Source organism: Malurus melanocephalus, unplaced genomic scaffold (genome assembly GCF_030028575.1).
Source record: "Malurus melanocephalus ecotype Western Australia unplaced genomic scaffold, MMel_1.1 scaffold_12, whole genome shotgun sequence".
NCBI classification, from domain to species: Eukaryota; Metazoa; Chordata; class Aves; order Passeriformes; family Maluridae; genus Malurus; species Malurus melanocephalus.
The window spans coordinates 843557-860989 of NW_026623244.1; the positions used below are offsets into that span (position 1 = coordinate 843557).

At 35.7% G+C, this 17433-nt stretch overlaps 1 protein-coding gene across 1 annotated transcript in view; it reads left to right on the forward strand.

The window, feature by feature from the left end:
* The window catches only part of CFAP43 (cilia and flagella associated protein 43), a 39477-nt gene that overhangs the window by 15822 nt on the left and 6222 nt on the right, over positions 1 to 17433 (forward strand). The window contains exons 11-33 of the mRNA XM_057379398.1: positions 610 to 758; positions 1052 to 1155; positions 2160 to 2300; positions 3102 to 3271; positions 3993 to 4145; positions 4620 to 4750; positions 5439 to 5604; positions 6152 to 6241; positions 7003 to 7080; positions 7535 to 7660; positions 8102 to 8206; positions 8864 to 8980; positions 9599 to 9811; positions 10737 to 10943; positions 11997 to 12086; positions 12818 to 12895; positions 13668 to 13793; positions 14316 to 14435; positions 14519 to 14626; positions 15314 to 15400; positions 15695 to 15783; positions 16151 to 16352; positions 17128 to 17240. Of these exons, the coding sequence (XP_057235381.1) occupies positions 610 to 758; positions 1052 to 1155; positions 2160 to 2300; positions 3102 to 3271; positions 3993 to 4145; positions 4620 to 4750; positions 5439 to 5604; positions 6152 to 6241; positions 7003 to 7080; positions 7535 to 7660; positions 8102 to 8206; positions 8864 to 8980; positions 9599 to 9811; positions 10737 to 10943; positions 11997 to 12086; positions 12818 to 12895; positions 13668 to 13793; positions 14316 to 14435; positions 14519 to 14626; positions 15314 to 15400; positions 15695 to 15783; positions 16151 to 16352; positions 17128 to 17240 (2963 nt within the window). The remainder of the gene's footprint in view (positions 1 to 609; positions 759 to 1051; positions 1156 to 2159; positions 2301 to 3101; positions 3272 to 3992; positions 4146 to 4619; positions 4751 to 5438; positions 5605 to 6151; positions 6242 to 7002; positions 7081 to 7534; positions 7661 to 8101; positions 8207 to 8863; positions 8981 to 9598; positions 9812 to 10736; positions 10944 to 11996; positions 12087 to 12817; positions 12896 to 13667; positions 13794 to 14315; positions 14436 to 14518; positions 14627 to 15313; positions 15401 to 15694; positions 15784 to 16150; positions 16353 to 17127; positions 17241 to 17433) is intronic.

The window sequence follows — 17433 nt, forward strand, 5'->3', positions numbered from 1 at the left end:
TTTCAGCCAAACGTCCTAGTGATGTGTCTTTAAGCTCATGTTTGTGGGCTTAGATAAGMAATATCAAAATTTTTATGGTTTTCTTTTTTTTTTTGTTTTCTTTTTAATGAGTAACAGAAAAATTTCAAGAGTATAACAGCTAAATGCCTCGACTGATACAAAAAAACAGGTTTTAAGAATTGAATTGATAGAAGTATTTCAAACTGTTAATGCTTTGTCCTGATTTAAAATGCATTCAAATCCTGAAATCTGACATAGTAAGGAAAAAAATYCCTTTCTATAACAGCTGTAAACACAACAGTGCACTCACTGTTTTATTTAGGTTTACTTTCTTTCACTGAAAATCCAGAGAGTGAATATAATGGATGCTTTTTTTTTTCTGGAAAGAGCAGAATTAGCTTTTGATGTGTAGCTGCAAAGCGTAGGTAATTTTTCCATGATGTCTCTAAAATACTCACTTTGTTAAAAACACATTTTTTCAAATAAAACACTTGGGGTTCCTCTTCAAATTTTAGGGATTTTTAAATAGCAAAAGGAATTGCATACTAACACGTACCGTCATATATAAAAAAATATTGAACTGTTAAGTATCTTTTACTTCTCAACTAGGCAACTTCTATGGCTTGCTGTCCCTCCTCCAACAGTGTTGCTGTAGGGACCCAAAGAGGTCAAATCTTTTTCCTTGATGTTACCAAAGCTGAAACTCCACGGGTTGTTCATGAAATTTTTCTTTCCAAACTTCCAGTGCTGTCTTTGCAGTAAGTATGTAGTAGGTAGGAATACTGTCAAATTATTACTTGAGGAATGACATTAGTTGAATAAAGAAATTGAAAGTTTTATTCTACCAATAACAAATTAAAATATTTTAACAACTTCTGTGTTTTCCCAATGTATTCTGAACTGCTTGCAAGAGGAGTAGTAACAAACCCAGAAGCTAAAATTTATGTTTATGCTCTCAATGAAGTCAGCAACTTACAGGAGTTAAATTATTTGACTCTTTTTTTATTGATGGTATTGAACTGATTTCTACTTGGATTTGCATTTTACCTAGTTATGATCAGAGTGGCCAGTTCCTCATTGCAAGAGCTACAGAGGGATACATCTTTATTCTAGATGCTCATCCATCAAAATTATTCCAAGTGTTGGGATATATAGGTAATACATGTAACAACATTAGTTACATTTTCTTTTCACTATTTTCTGCATTTTAAGTATACTTACCAGTCAGGCTAAGCCATTCACCTTCATTCTGTGTRTTTTCTTGGAGCACTAAACACATGCTTCCCAATTATTTTGTCTGAGGCAGTCTTCTTTTTGTTTTTGTTTGTTTTGTTGATTTGGTTTGGGGCGTTTGTTTTTTTATTATTTTTAGGTTTTTACTTTTTTTTTTTCTCTGTAATTTTAGTTAGCAAAAGTACCGATATTACCTTTCTTTCAGTGTATGTCTAAGTCACCAGGAAAAGAGTGAATTATCTGACAAACTGATCACAGTGCAAAGAACTAAAGAATTTTGTGGGAATTTGGACTAACAAACTCTAGGTTATGACCATTGTGTGTAATTTCCTGTTACAAATTTCTACCACAGACATCTTYAACATGGGGACTGCTGAAATTGTCAGCTTTTCTGGTTGATAGTGAAGAATAAAATATGATTAATTTTAACTCACAAAAAAAGAAATTTGAAATTTGTGAATTTATTTTTCCAGAAACATTATTCTTACAGTTCATATCTGTGTGCATAGATATTCACCATAATTTTTTGTATAAAGAACATGATTTTATCTTTTTAATTGGTTTAACAGAATTATATCACCTTAATTTTTGTAATTTGCCTGATTGTGTTCTCATTGTCTGAGTGGTTTGTTAGAGGAGAGGTTTTTGGTGCTTTTTCTGCCAGTTACCAGCAAACAGCCTCAAAATTGTTACAATTCAGGCTGGAGGTAAACTCAGCCTTGAMCATTTAATGTAATAATAAGGTGCTGGGGCTTAGGGATTCACAGGACCCAATGCCTCAAGTGGAGTTGTGTGCATGCAGCACTCCTGAGCTGAGGTGYATTCTGGACATGTGTCTCATTTTGTGTCACAGGAAATCTTAGTAAAAACAGTGTTACTACCATGCTTCAGTAACAATTTCCATTGGTGTTCCTTACCCGCTTCAGTACTGGCAGATGAAATGCTCCATCTTTCTGTAATTTCTGACTTAAAGAATGACTTAGTTGAAGTGATGGTACTTCTGAATGTAGCAGAGGTCCAACGAGCAAGACTGGAAATTTTCTATCTGTCTTCAGCAATCTTAACAGGTAAGAACTGAAAAATAAACTATGGGATCTTTTTCTAAGGCAATAAGCCTTCTGTCAGATTTTCTAGTTATTTATATTTCATTTTTAAAAGGCCTTACATTTTACAAACTTTTCAAAAAGTAGTTTTTACTACTTTTCAAACAAAGTTTGTATTTTCTTTAAATATTCACAATGAACTTATTTTTGTACCTATTTTTCGACATATGAAATGAGGCTTTCTTTCCAAAGTTGCTGGAGATCTACAGTTATTGTATTCATTTCAGTCTTATATCAGGTGCCTTGTCAGTGCCAGTCTTAATTTCAGGTGTCCCTTTAAAGCTCAACAGGAGAACCTGTTAGAGAACCAACAGGAACGAAATGCTGTTTTGAAGATGTGAACTGCAGCATTTTAACCAATACCACCCAGGCTGTGTGTTCCTCATGGCAGAGATGCCTAAAATAATTTTTAAATGAAGGCAGTGGTGGCATGAACCTGCATGCAAACTAATTAGCACTGTTGATGTAATACTCAAGAAGCAGAGTAAATTAGTGTATGCTAATTGTTCTATCACTGTGGTTAAACTGTTTTTAGTACTTCTTTAGAGCCAGGAGAGATATTGCTCTGCTTCACTGCCGTGTACTACATCAGCACAACCCACTGAGTTGGTGTTAAACCTAATTAATTCCCAATCTCTTTCCTGAAAAGTCACATCATGCTCACTCCTTGCTGTGGATCATTTTCATAATTACATGATAGACAAAGCACTTGCATTAGTGGTAGTGATGCCTCTTTCTCCCTGTTTTTTATATCATCATTTTTAGATAATGATAAGTATGTGAACGAACAAGGAATGTTTGATACTAGTGCCCTGAAAAAGGAGCAGTATGATCTGGATTACCCTTTGAGTTCAGCAGTCAGATTGAAGGATAAGATTGTGTATGGCTACTGCACCTKTGCACCTTTCATCTGTAAATACCACCTCTCTGAAGAGGTAAGGTGGTGATTAAACACCAGCAAACAAAGGCTGTAGATGAAGTGACTATAGCAGGATATTATCTTAAAGAAATCCTCTCTCCACTCAAAATACCTACTCCATCCATACATCAACTTTCAGTGTCCTACCACTTGCTCAGAACGTGGCAAAAGCAATGTCTTTGTTCTATTATATTGGTTCTTAAAATCCACACAGCTTGCAGGCCTTTCCCAGGTGGCTTCTGTGCTGRAGCTGTGGGTTTGTGCAGTCTGCTGAGTAATCAGGACTAAGCCMAGGTGAGCTCAGGACTCTCAGATGCAAACCCAGCTCAGCCTCACAGTGAAGTAGTGAGGGCTTCAGGAAGCCACTGTCATTGATGAGCTGCTGATGAACTGCAGCTCTCTGCAGCTCACAGGTGTCCCACAGCTTAAGAGTCATGTCAGGTAAAAAGGTGAATTCTAAAGGTCAGCCTTCCTCTTTGACATGTCCAGTCCTTTYTGAGCCAAGAAAGGCTCAGAATTCCAGGCTCAAACACACTGAATACAGACCCTTTTGCAGAGATGAGAAGAAAATCGGCAGCACTGCAATGGCACTAGTTCCTGAACTCAGTAATCCAGCAACAGTTCAAACTGTGATGCATGTGATAACCCGCAAACCTCTCACTAATCTTCTCAAAATGGCAGAGATATTTCATAGATATCATCTGAACTGCTGCTAACCTTTTTCTTTTGTTTGGCAGAATAAGTTGGAAGATCCATCAGTATTTTCATCAGTAAAGAAGATTCCTAGCAATCAGTTTGGATCAGGTTTGCTCTGCTTATCACCCAACAGCCAGTGGCTGGCAGCAGCAGCCAAGGATGGTGTTTTGTTTATTTACAATACTTCTACTCTGGTAGGTGGGCGTCTGGGCACAGGCTTTGTTTGATTTAMGTGAGACAGAAGTGTAAAAATTACTTTCCTTCATTGTAAACTTTTCCTCACTTGAATAGAGATGTATGACAAAAATTTATGTTGAACCTGAACTGACATAGCATTATACAAGGCAATTGTTTTTATGATGAATGTGAATACAATATTTACAAACCATTTACTTCCTTCTTCAGTAAATCTTAGACTAGATAATTTTGCTACTGTTCTTTATCTCCTGCAAAATCAATATACTACAAACTTGTTCTATGTGTAGTAAAACCTTTTCGACTTAAAAATCCTAGTATTTTACATACTTTGTATTTCCACTTTGGATTGACTTCTATCTAAACCTAAAGAAATACTAAAATATTTTTACAAATTAAATATTARAAATAATATMAATACATATTTCATTATAAAAATGTATTTGCTGATACTGCTTCTATGACTTCTCTAGGATATACTTGCACAAAGGCATTGTCACTCATATCAAGGAGGGGGAATCAGATCCATGGTATTTTCGCTGGATGGCAATTTCATCCTGGTTAATGGTGAAAATGATTGTGCCCTGGTGTGTCTGAAGTGGAAGTATGTATAAAGTCACAGACTAATATTGATCATGTCTTGTATCCTGATAGATTAATTTTTGCATCTGCTTGTGATTCTAGACTTCCTTTTTCTTAGTCTCAAAGTAAGGAGAAGAATTGGATAGAAATAAAATAATTCCTCACATTTTTAGAGGCAACCTGGCCTTAGGAAAAGTCTTGCACTTTGGGTCTGATTGCAGCACAACACATTAGGAGTATCTTCTGGGAAGTATCACCAATAGTGACACTTCTTATCACTCTCAAATCRTCTCTCTGGAATGAGCTCCCTGGGGATGTAAGGAATATAATCTCCTGGAATACTATTTTAACTGAGCGATAAGGAGACACCACAGCTTTAATGGGAATTCTGCTGTGGCTATAGAGAGCTCTTAGCAGACATTAGGAGTAAGAGACACTTGAAAGTACAGCTGTGCTTTAAAATAAATGCAGGTGGACACATAGATTAAAGATGACTTGGTCAGAGCAGTATTTCTAATATGGGCAATCCATCTTTCAGAATTTTTACTTCTGTGGAGACTTCACTTAATTATGCAATTCTAGAGCTCAAACAATACAAAATAATGAATAGACATTTAAAAATCAAAATAATTGTGTTATAAAGTATATTTAATACTTCATCCTTTTTTGTAATACACAAAAAATTTATCGGATCCCTTTCTGTTTACCAGGGAGATAAAGGAAACTGAAGTTAAGGAAGCTGCTCTTTACTGGCAGTCTCTAGATGATGCACTGAACAAGTCTACTTCAGATGAAAATTCTGTTTTAAAATCTATGGCAGAATGCAAGCTTGACCTAGCATCCACATCAAAATCACTTCCAATAAAGAAATTCAAGGTATTTTCTTGAAGTTTGATCATTATCCTAAAATTGTACATGCCAAAAAATGTCCTTAATACACTGATCCTTTTGTTAAAGTGGAAAAATACCCCTGAGGATAGGCTGAATATGCTTAAATAGTCATTTGTGGAGGAGTGCTATCAAAGAAATAGAATATTTATGGGAAGATGACATTCACCTCCTCAGTTTCACTTGGTTTCCTCAGCCACAGAAAACTCTCAAAGTCAGTTTGTCCTCATGGGAAGTTACGTGTCATTCCCGTTGTGTTGTTACTGCTATACACTGTGTGTTACTAATTGTACATTTTTCCATTTAAATCAATCAAAACAGARATTACAGAGATTAGTACAGTCAATYGTTTGAGTCAAAAGRCTTTGCATAATAGCAAGGGTTTGCAGGATCACATCTGGGGACTGGTTAGGTAACAAAACATAACACTCTCTAATTTGGTGTTGTTTCTAATGTGAGTCCACCTTTTATTTCATTTCCGTCTCTCTTTCATTCTTTAAGTACCTGAGTAAGATGTTTATATCCTTAATTTCAGGAGACACCATCAAAATCTTCCAGTGCAGAGGTGACAGAAGAAGATGGAAGTACCAATGACATGACATGGATAGGTCAGAAAATGCAGAAGGTACTTTCACAGAACAAGTTTTAATCAAACCAGAGTTTTCAAGGGTCTTTAGTCACTTGGGGGGCCAAGGTATTTGCTGTAAAGGGATCTAGTTTCTAAAGCTTTTCTCACATTTKCACCTCTCTTTAACCATTGTGACCTAGACTTTTAGAAATCCTAGGCCAAGGTTATAAACACATCAGAGAAGGTGCCTAGCACAAAAGGAGCTTTAAAGACCAGAAAACCACTTCTACACAAGAACAAAAAAAAAACCAACAAGGCAAAAAAAAAATGCCTGACAAATTCACTCCTTTTAGAAACTTACAAAGAGTTTTTTATTCTAAATGCCAAAGTTGCACAGATCATTACCAGAAACCAAGCAGATTACTTAATGAAAAATTAAAACATGAAAATTTGCATCAATGAAAAATCTAAGGATTAAAAAATTTTGGCAGTAGGCTTTATGTAGTTCAATGTGTCTGTAAGCACTTGTACACTTGTAATTCCATCTTTCTTTATTATTTTCTTTCTTTTGAACTCCATTGTTATACAACCAGTTTACAATGTGACCTGGTWGTACAATCTGTTTTCTCTTGTGCAATTCTAAGGATCATCATATTGAATTTGGATTGTGTCTGTTTCAGTTATTAACCTCTCTAGCTTTTGTTTTTCCTTACAGATAATGTTCCTTTAGATTTTTATAATGTTCCTTTTGATTACTTCAGTATTTTTTTCTTTTGTCTTTTTTTTTGTATTTCAACAATACATTTGTTGTATGTCAGGTTATGAAAGAAGAGACTCAGAGGTTTGCTAACCAAAAGGAAGAGCTGCAAATGGGAATTAAAAAGCTGCGTGAAACTGTGAGTTACTTACAAGGGTCATAATGGCTCAGCTTCCCAATTTTGTTTACAAGAACGCTTCCTTTATGGGTATGAGCTCTAGTGCTCAGTTACATTTTTTTCATGAACTCTGAGCAGACAGGTATTAAACAGATGTGTTTCTTCAGGGGCTAATGCTGAAACTGCCAAGAGCTCCTGTCTACTTCTCAGTTTCCTTTGCTCCAAATGARTATTTTGTACCACCTTTCTACCTTAAGCTATCTGTCCCTTCACAGGCTAATTTCTGCCTAAGAACCTTCCATTAAAGAAAATACTGTCCTCTCCTTTTCCTTTTGTTTCTTCCCATAAGGCAGTTAAAAGCACAGCTAATTAAAATGATTTTCTCTGATACCAAGTTCTACAGTGTTAAAAATAGCGTTTCCTTTGTCACATTCAAATTACTTTTTATTCCTTATATTTACTTTTTAAAAAACAGGTTCAGAAAATGATGTATGAYAACGAGCAGGTGCCAGACATTGAAAAACTTGAACACTGGGAGTTCAACCTCGATGTAGAAGAACAGGAACAAGTGCAAGCAGAGGCTGAACAAGAGGTGGCCATGGTATGAYAGAATGAGGGAACATTTTAAAACTACCAGTGTAAGGGAGAAAAATGAGTGAAGAASAGAGGATTATCTCAAAGTTGCTGTTCACTACTGAGAAGCAGAAAAACAGAAAAGTATTTAAATTCACTGTCTGAAGCAGGTGAAACTGCTGATACAGATAATGCAAATCAGAATGTGATTTATGCCAGAAACTATAAATTTCACACTGTGGCCCTGGGCATGTTGCTTAAATTCTAGAATGCTTTTCTTCCCATATAACACGATGCCTTCAGTACTATGCAATATAGTTGTTGGAAAGATGGCTGTGATAGTCTAAGGTGATGAAATATTGATAGTTCATTTCATCTGTTAGTTTTCTTTCAATAACTCAATGCAAATTGTCAATATCTTGTTACTTTGCACCACATCCTGGTTGTTKTCTCTATTGTATCTTGAAAGGCAAGGAAGAAGATTGAGATGGAGAGTTTATCCTACTGCTATTTGCAGGATTTAATCAAATATGAGTGCTGGGATGTTATGAGTGTAAAAGGACGTGCAGTTAAGGTAACCTCTGCTTTCTAAGACATTTTCTGYGGTAGTTTATTTATTCCTTAAGRTACTGAGTCAAAATAATACATTTCTGATTTGCTTATGGAGTGGGAAAAACTTTATTTCTTCCCAGGGCTCAGGGAAATCTTTTATTCWCTTCATTTTATCTGAGCCTGGTTGATTTTTGCTTTCTAAGGTGGAAAAGGGTGCTTATAAACAAATAGGCAACTCTTTAATTCCTTGATTTGAGRCAATATATTTACACAGTATTGCCAAAAGGAGAAGTAAATACTATTTTTCTGTGTGCAGTCAGTATGACTTCTGCTACACAGAACATAAAGGCAAAATTTTAAACTACTTTAAACAGAGGGAGATGAGTCAAACTAATGATACTGGATTATTCCAAGGATAGTGAAAGACAAAGTTATTTTACAAAAAAAAAAGAAATCTAATTTTGGTTTAATTCTGTGGATAAAGATAGATAAAGAGACCACATAGGTTATTTTTTAAAACAGTATTTAATACATTGTCCATACTAACTGATCCTCAATTTTATTCCTGATTCTAAGAAGTCYTTATAACTGTTTAGCATTCAGGTAYTGAACAAATGAACTGATAGAAGCACTCTGAAGAACTTCTTACTTTGGGTTTTTGTATTTTAAATTTGAGCAGTGCTTCCATATGGATTGTGAAGTGAGCAATTATCCACTGAAGGAACGKAGTGAAGAAGAGCTGGAAACTGTGAAGGAAGCTCTTAGGTTAAAGGAGGCTGACATYGCTGCTCTTAAGGTACAGATCATGATGGTCTGAGCTTGCATTTTAAAACTTCTTTATCTAGGTATATTCCTAAGGCCCATTTTCTTGCCGTAGAAGTTGGCCAGAAAATTTAGAAATATTAATAAAGCTGAAATGTTGTTTAAAAATGWATTAGTCTTAAATAATTACAGAATAGCTGAGGTTAGAAGAGCCCTTTGGAAGTTATTTAGTCCAACATTCCTAGGGCATTTACACAAGGCTGTGTCCAGTGAGATTTGGAATATCTCCATGGTGAAAGATTMCATAACCTCTCTGGGCTACCTCTTTTCATGTTTGACAACCCTCACAGGACAAAGAACCCCCCAAGYCTTCTCSTTCCTGAGGCTAAACAATTCCAGKWCTCTCAGTCTGTCCTCACATGTTAAATGTTTAACATCTTTACTCATATTAATGGCCTATAACTGGACTTATTTCAGTATTCCTATGTACTGTGCTGGGGAACCTACAAATGGACCCCAGATATGATAATTCCTTCTTGTATTATTTCGATCACTGAGCTTAATTGAAGAATGTAACCTCTGGAATTCTTTTTATCATGTGCCACTAGATCATGTACAAATTTAACACAATTGCCATGTTTGTGATATGCAGGCTCAGGAGGAAAATCTTGAGGATGACTCTGAGGCTGTTTTATCTGAGGAAGAAGAGGAGAAGAAGGCAGTAGAAGAAGTAGTTGATGATGGTGCATTTCACTGCCTAAATGGAAGCCTGAGCTTTCAGTATGGTGGGGACACATCTACCCTATACCACCAACGTGACTTGCACACCAGGGAGCAGAAACTCAATCAGATAATATTATTGAAGGTGACTTCTTCTGAAATTTGTCTTACTGCAATGACACTAATATCTGTTGGTTTTCACAGCAGTCATAGCCACTGTCAGATTTTGGATGTACTGACACTAAAAAATGGAAAGTTGCACCAGTCTCTGAGTAACTGAGGCAAAAGCTAATAAATGCACATACTGCTGTGGAAAGTTGCCAGCTAAGGTTTGGAAGAACAACATTTTATGAAAYTGGTTATCCAATTTCAGGGTATCTGTATCCTTTTTATGGTCATTTTAGTAAACTGACACAGTAAGAGAGACATATGGTTTACTCTCCTAATGTTCTACTTTTCTTTGTTGAGATCAATTATTTATGCTAAAAGAAGAATTTGTTCACTAAGAATATCTGCTTTTTTAATTATTATAAGGTCTAAGGTGTTTTTTTAAAAGTCAGTTTCCAATGTTTGTTTGTTTAATGGGCACGTTTTATTTACATATGTCAGAGAATCACATGAAAGCRTATTGAAACTGCAGGTTGCATCAGRAAAGTATATCCTTTGCTCTGCATCTCTGCACCTGTGATTTACAGTCTRGATTCACAGGTCACATGTTTTCTTCTGTGAAGCTCCTTCTTCTTTCAGCTGAAGAAGGCCAAAAACAGCAAATAGAGGGCAGCCTAATTTTTTATTACTTTGGCAGCAGTATGTTTCTTTCAGACTCTTCCTTAAATGCTAAATGTATAGAAGAAAATGAATTAAAATTTCTAGGAAAAAAAGAAAAAAGACTTCATTTAACAAAGCTTGAACTGTGCCCTTATGATTTTCAAAAAAAGGCTTTACCAGTTTATCTCCCTGTCACATACACAAATAGACACATTTATGATTCCGATGGCTTGAGGAGCARTATATAAACATGGATGGATGTGACCTGAACAGTACTGCTGTTTCCTTTTTCAATATTCCAGGACATCATTTACAAAGTGAAAACTGCTTTCAATGAGGAATTTAACGTAGTTGTACAACAAAAGGAGCAGGAGATAGCACGAGTCAAAGAAAGAAACGAGAAGATCCGAGAAATCTTGGCACAGCTTGACCAACAAGTGGAAGTGTGGGAGCCAGTCCTTACGGATGATGAGATGCCAGAGCGAGCTCTCACCGTTCAGGATTCAGAGGTGACTGAAAAATGCATCTTTCTATTTCACCCACTCAAATCCTGTTCTCTAATTCTTCTCATTTCCAGACATTGTGTCAGTACTGGAAAACCTTAAAGCAGATGTGTCTGTGTACTTAAAATCATGTTTTTGGCTACTTTTCTTCCCTTTCCTTTTTAGGGAGAAAACTCTTAATAAGTCAATTAGAAATTAATAAGATGTATTCAAACTGAATTTATTGCTGTTAGAAATTTTCAACATGTCCATCAATTAGGTAGAAATTCTTTGTTCCTGACATTCAAACTGGGCTTTCAGGAATTGCTTCCATAGTTAAAGGGTTGGCTCTATTTTCTCTGAGCAGCAGTTTGAAACAAAGTAGTTTCAAACTAAGAATCTAAGTATTAGAGCATACTTTGTAATGTACTTATAAATTCAATGAATTATTTACACAACTAGTATCAACAAAAGTGATGGTACTTTGTATTTTAGGATATTTTAAACATTTTTGTAGCTATTTGAAAGGAGAATTTTCATCTCGAGGAATATAGTCATAGAACAGAGATACAGAAGGCATTAAGAATTTATATTACACCCTTGTCATGGTTTAATCCCAGTCAGCAACTAAGCACCACACATCTGCTCGCTCATTCCCCCATCCCACCATGGTGAGGGAGAGGATTGGAGGGGTAAAAGTGAGAAAAATTATGGGTTGAGATTAGAACAGCTTCTGAGCTGAAATAAGATCTAATAATAACAATAATAACAATAATAACAATAATAATAATTTAATTGTAAGAAATGCAATTTAATCATAATCATACATGAAATTAAGAGGAAAATAGTAAAAAAGAAAGAAATAAAACTCAGGAAAAACAACTGATGCAAATGAAAAACAATTGSTCAGCACCAACATACCAATCCCAAGGCTGTGGRATGCACTGTACTAGCTACTAGGAGGAAAATTAACTCCATCCCAAACAAAACCAGGACCACAATTTTTCAAAGGTACTTAGTCCACATGTGATTATGTTTGGAGAAAAGAGCCCTGATATGAACCTCATTTTCTTCCTTCAGATTAAAGCTGAGAAAATCTTGACTCAAGAGGAGAAAGAGCAAATAGAAATGCTGGCTAAGCTTGAAAGGGAAAGACTCCTTGCYGCTATGGTAATTAAAGAAGTTTTATAAGCTTTTACAAGCCTTTGTCTCTGATTAATTAATGCAGCACTGAAACATTCCAGTAATGTAGTATGGGAACATAAATTTAAACTGGTAGGTRATAATGATATGTGCCTTTTGTCTCTTATTATTGTGTACAATCAGAACCACACAGGTCAGCTGGGGGGAGAAAAGATAAGATGTTAGACTCACAGTTTTTAAACATGTGCTTAGGGTTGATTTAAAATACAGTATCAGGTGGTTGGGAACTAGATACATGTCCAAATTCATGCTACTACTCAAGAGCTTCGTGCTTGATGTGTGTTTGTTGATTGAGCAACCTCCATTCTTTAGGGCTCACACTAGAACACTGTAATGCTTTCCTCTGGCTTTAAAATTCATCTGTAATAACACTAAGATGGTTCTGGCCCCAAAGAAGATGCACAATAAGACAGTAACACTACACTTTCTTTCATCATAACTTGTCAGGAGTACCCTATGCCTATGTGTTCTTTCCAAAACTACCTTTTAGTAAGTTATTTGGCATATGAACATCTCTTTACCAGAAAAAAACTCTGAAACTTTTGGCATATTTAACACACATCCCAAAGAGCATCACTCAATCACAAACTGAATAATCATATGGGTGATCTAGAGGTGAACACTTGTTACCATCACCAAAACTTGCAACTGATACACTTCCTTTTGTACCTTCAAGTATTTTTTGTGGTTGTTCCCAGGACAATGACAGACTGCGTGCTCTTGATGATATGATGGGGGGAGTGCTGGAAWTCAGGAGGGAAGACATCTTGAAAATGGTGAGATGTGTTTCTGCCGTGTACTTTAGGAAGCTTGTGTGCTCTTATGGCAATGTGAAAACCAGCAAATATCTCCAACTTCAGTAACAGAAGAAAGCTGGAGAGTTGTAGAATTGCATTATCACTGATAGACTCCATAAGAGAGCATACTGAAAAAAAGACCACAAGATTCTACTGCCTATGATTTACCTGTCAATACCTGTTCCTACCACAGTAGAATACTGCAGGAACATAATTTAAAGTATTATCAATACATCTATCTAATATATTTACCATTATAACAGCTATATTCCTGGTGGAAGGGTCTATCATCCATGGCTGTGATCTTACAGAAAAACACTGTGGTTCATTTATCTCAGCAAATATAGATAGCACAGCAGTAGAGGAAGGAACAGATGTGAAGGAGTGCCACAAAAAATGGGTAGGGGTATACCCAAGCACTCCTCTGAAATCGATCTGTTTTGGAAAATTAGGATTCCCCTAAGAATTTTATGTTAGCATGTAGTTAGATTTGGGCTTCTGAAACAGCCCATGTGGTAAATCTTGTACTGATATTAGTATTTGAGATCTAAATACTTGTATTTTATAAGATCCAGCAGTGAATTCCTGTAAGCCAGTGAGTAACAGACCAGAGCAACAGAATATACATGTTATTTTGACTTAAGGCTTGTACCTTACTAAGAAATACCTTTTGTTAAATTTAGTGCAAGCTGTGGTTTGTGTGCTGATGTACACTTCATACTTTAAGCATATTTTTCTTCAATACTTCCAGGATATTCCTCCACCTTCTTTTACATCCAGACCTGAGGATCTTTGGACTGAAGAAGAAAAGAAAACATTCGAAGAATATGAGCAAAAARCCAAGGAACTGAATGAACAAAAAGAAGAGTATAGAGAGGTAAATTAAAATGAGGAAAAGTTGTGTTTGTTCACAGTGCTCCAAAGCTTCTGATTTTTCTCAGGAGCAACTTCTAAAAATGAATACTAATACATAGGACAAACTAAGAAAAAAATATCATCAAAGATCATGTGGCATATTAAATAAATCCTAGCTTAGACAGAATTAGGCAGTCTCCACTTATAACAATTACCACAGGCAAAAACTTGTGATATCCTAAGAAGGTAACTTTCCTTCACAGTATTTCTAAAATGTGTTTTTCAGGTTCCATTCCCAGAGCTGCTGATGCAATACACAAATAATACAATCAAATTTATTCTTCAAAGTGGTATTGGAACAAAATTACTTGGTAGTCTGGCAGAACTCTTTCCAAACAAGTAATTTCTGTGGCCTTTGGCTGAATTATACAGTTCCRTATTGTGCATTCTTCATCATCTCATGTATATAGATATGGAGAGAGACATCAGAAATTATTTGTTCCTCTAGATGTAATATTGCTGCTTTTGTTCTTCTCTTCCCCAGTTTCTGAGAAGTGAATTGCAGAAAATTGAAGCTTCCATCAAGGAAACAACACAAAAATTTGATGAGACTGTCTGCAAACTCTCTGTACACAAAATGAAATCACAGATGGCCATCTACCAGGTATTGCAAAAAGCATTAATTTTTCATCCCTGATTCTGTGCATAAGAAATGTTAACATTTTTTTTATTACAATCATTTCACAGGAAGAACTCAAAATACTCAATCTCACTTATGCTTTACTGTTGGATGAAGAGTTAGACAACAGAGGAGCTGGACTTCATAAATTCCTTACRAAAAAGAAGAAAGAAAAAGTAAGCTATCATTCAAAAAGCTGATGTTAGGAGTAATGTAATGTTTACAGTACTGTTTCATATGAAGTCTGCTCTTTCCATAACAAAATCTTGCCATAAATAACTTTCTGACAATTTACAGAGTCGTTGATTTTTCTTTCAATTTGTACAGGTGACATACATTATAAATACATCTGATTTTCTTAACAGATACTCAGCTTGGTTCATCTGGAGTTCTTTGCTATAACTTCATAAATTCAGAAGACATACTGTTATTTGTTGGCTATATGTAATATTCTTTAGTGCCTGGTATCAAGCTCCAAGTACCAATTATGATATATTTATGATGTATTTATGATGGGAAGATTCACAAAAGAATGTGTAATGMCATCACATTTTTCACTGAGGTGTCCAATGCAGGCCAGGGCCATGCTGACACGTTATCAGTTRAAAGCATAGACAGAGTGTGAGTGGCTGACCATGGAAGCAGAGCACACCACCGAGTATGAAGTGTTTATAGTTTTATCAACCAATCTAATCTCCTGAAGAGTTTTACCCATCCCTGTCAAATCCTRTAGAAGTCATCAAAGGACAGGACAGCACAGTAGTAGATCTGGATTTCAGTACAAGTGTCTTACTGGGGTAATCTGTCATTCAGTGCTTCTGCTGGTTGAGTTTCATTCCTGAAATCTTTTGGTTTTGCTATAGGTCAAAGGTGCAAGAAAAATCCTGATTGCAAAACATGGGGTTGAGGCTTACACAGGCCCCTATAAAGACGCAGTAGAAGAAGAGAAGGTRAGATGCTCAGAAACACAAGGAGGTTCCGAAGTTAGAAGTTAATGTTGTGTCTTGATAATGAAAAGAACATGCTTTTCGTAAGCAAGAGTTCTGGTTAACTCACTGAYCAATGAAATTAAGCAGTAAAGAACAGTGTGTGCATAGAAGAATTTATGAAATATTGCAGCTTCCCATGATGTTTGGGAGTGCTTGGAAAAGCACTGTATCTTGTATTTCTAAGATATGGGCAAGTAGATGCTCTTTAAAAAAATAATATTGCGGTAACAAGAAAGCTTTCTTCCCCACCCCCAGAACCTGGAACATGGTTTTATGAAGGAGTTTGCTGATTTACCTCATGGTCTCCTTGATGAACTTTTACAACTTTACAGCCATCGACCAGAGTAAGATCCCCTCCAATTCCATTGTTTAAACACTAATATTTTAATATTTCTCAGGAGTCAAGAATGAGAATACTATGTATTCTAAGTCTAAATTATTTTGCCCACCTTTTATTGGATAGTTAGCAATAGTTAATTTCCCATCACACTAACAATTGCCATTTTGAATATTTACATTTCCTTATTGATTCCACAAAATTGATTTTAAATGCAATCTAAATAATCATCAGGTTTTAACACAAGATTCTTGTTTTGTGTAGTCTTATCTATGTGCTTTTTGCAAGAGATTGACAGTATGAAACATTCTTAGTTGTTTGTGACCTTCTTCTATGCAAGAGAAAATACAAAGTACATCCTGTGTGTGCACTAGGACCCCAGGGACAGAAAYTCTCCATGACACAGCTAACCCCTATGTGAGGGGCTCACCTGAGGATTACCAAGAAGCACTTTCCCTTTTAATGAAAGCCATGGATGAACTGGATAGTCCTGAGAACATGCCTAGTGGCTTACACCAGTCTGTATGGAAACGTTTTTGTGTAGCTAGACGAAATAAAATGGAGAGTGAGGAGCTGGTATGTAAAATTCTTTATTTTGACCATATACTTCTTGATATTTTTGAGTCTTAAGCTTTACTGGAGTTCTCCTGTGGGATCAAGCTTGTGGTGAAATAATCAAYGCATAAACTCCATTTGATTTCAACAGTTTGTTCTGGCCACATTCAATTCAGAATAATAGGGAAACCTCTTGTTCTAGCTGTAGTTGTTCTTCAGAGAGAAAATTAACGTATTAATGTGGATGGATTTGATCAGAATGGTTGTGACCTTGATGTGGTTTAATTAAAAAAATATAATTTTCCTTTTTTCTATCTATACAAAAAAAACCCTGTAAGGTATTTGATTCTAGATATCTGTTGAAGTCGTCCGCTCTCATTAGCATTCTACACTTGCACCAATGCATTCCAATATTTTTCTAGAAAACAAAGAGAAATTCTTAACCAGACRTGTTCCTGGAAATTTCTAGCAACATATTTATTCATTCTAAAAGCATGAATGCATAAATCTGATTTATCAGAAATACATGAAATTTGACCAAAAGAGAAGCAAATATGATTTCCCTTCATGTGAATAAACTATGTATATATGAACAAATAATCTTCTGAGTAGAGTATAAAAACCTTTATAACCTTTAGGTCTCACATGCTGTACTTAGGTTCTCAAATTAMCAGCCTGCATATTTATACAAACATGTRTTTTCTTAAGAACTTGTCTTCTCTSTCCTTGAAGAGGCTTTCCCTGACACACTGATAAAGTYGAAAAAGTTGGGAATGTCACAATGTTGCTTGCCTAGGTGAAATGGAAGGCCCTAGCMCTGGCAGACATGCAGGCCTTTCTCCGGAGAAGAATGGATGAAAATGAGAAGATGAAGTCAGAATTAGAGAGCATTTTCCAAGAACTCAATTGGTAATTTTGTGTCTTTTGCTATGTTCAGCTGACCTTTAATACTCCACTAACACAGATCCAAAAGTTACAAACAAAATTACACATCTCTGCTCTCCCACATTATTTTATTTAGGTTTCATTGCTGCTTGGACCTGCAATATTTCATTTTTTCATGTGCATAACGTAATTTTCACATTTGTTATCATTCAAGAAC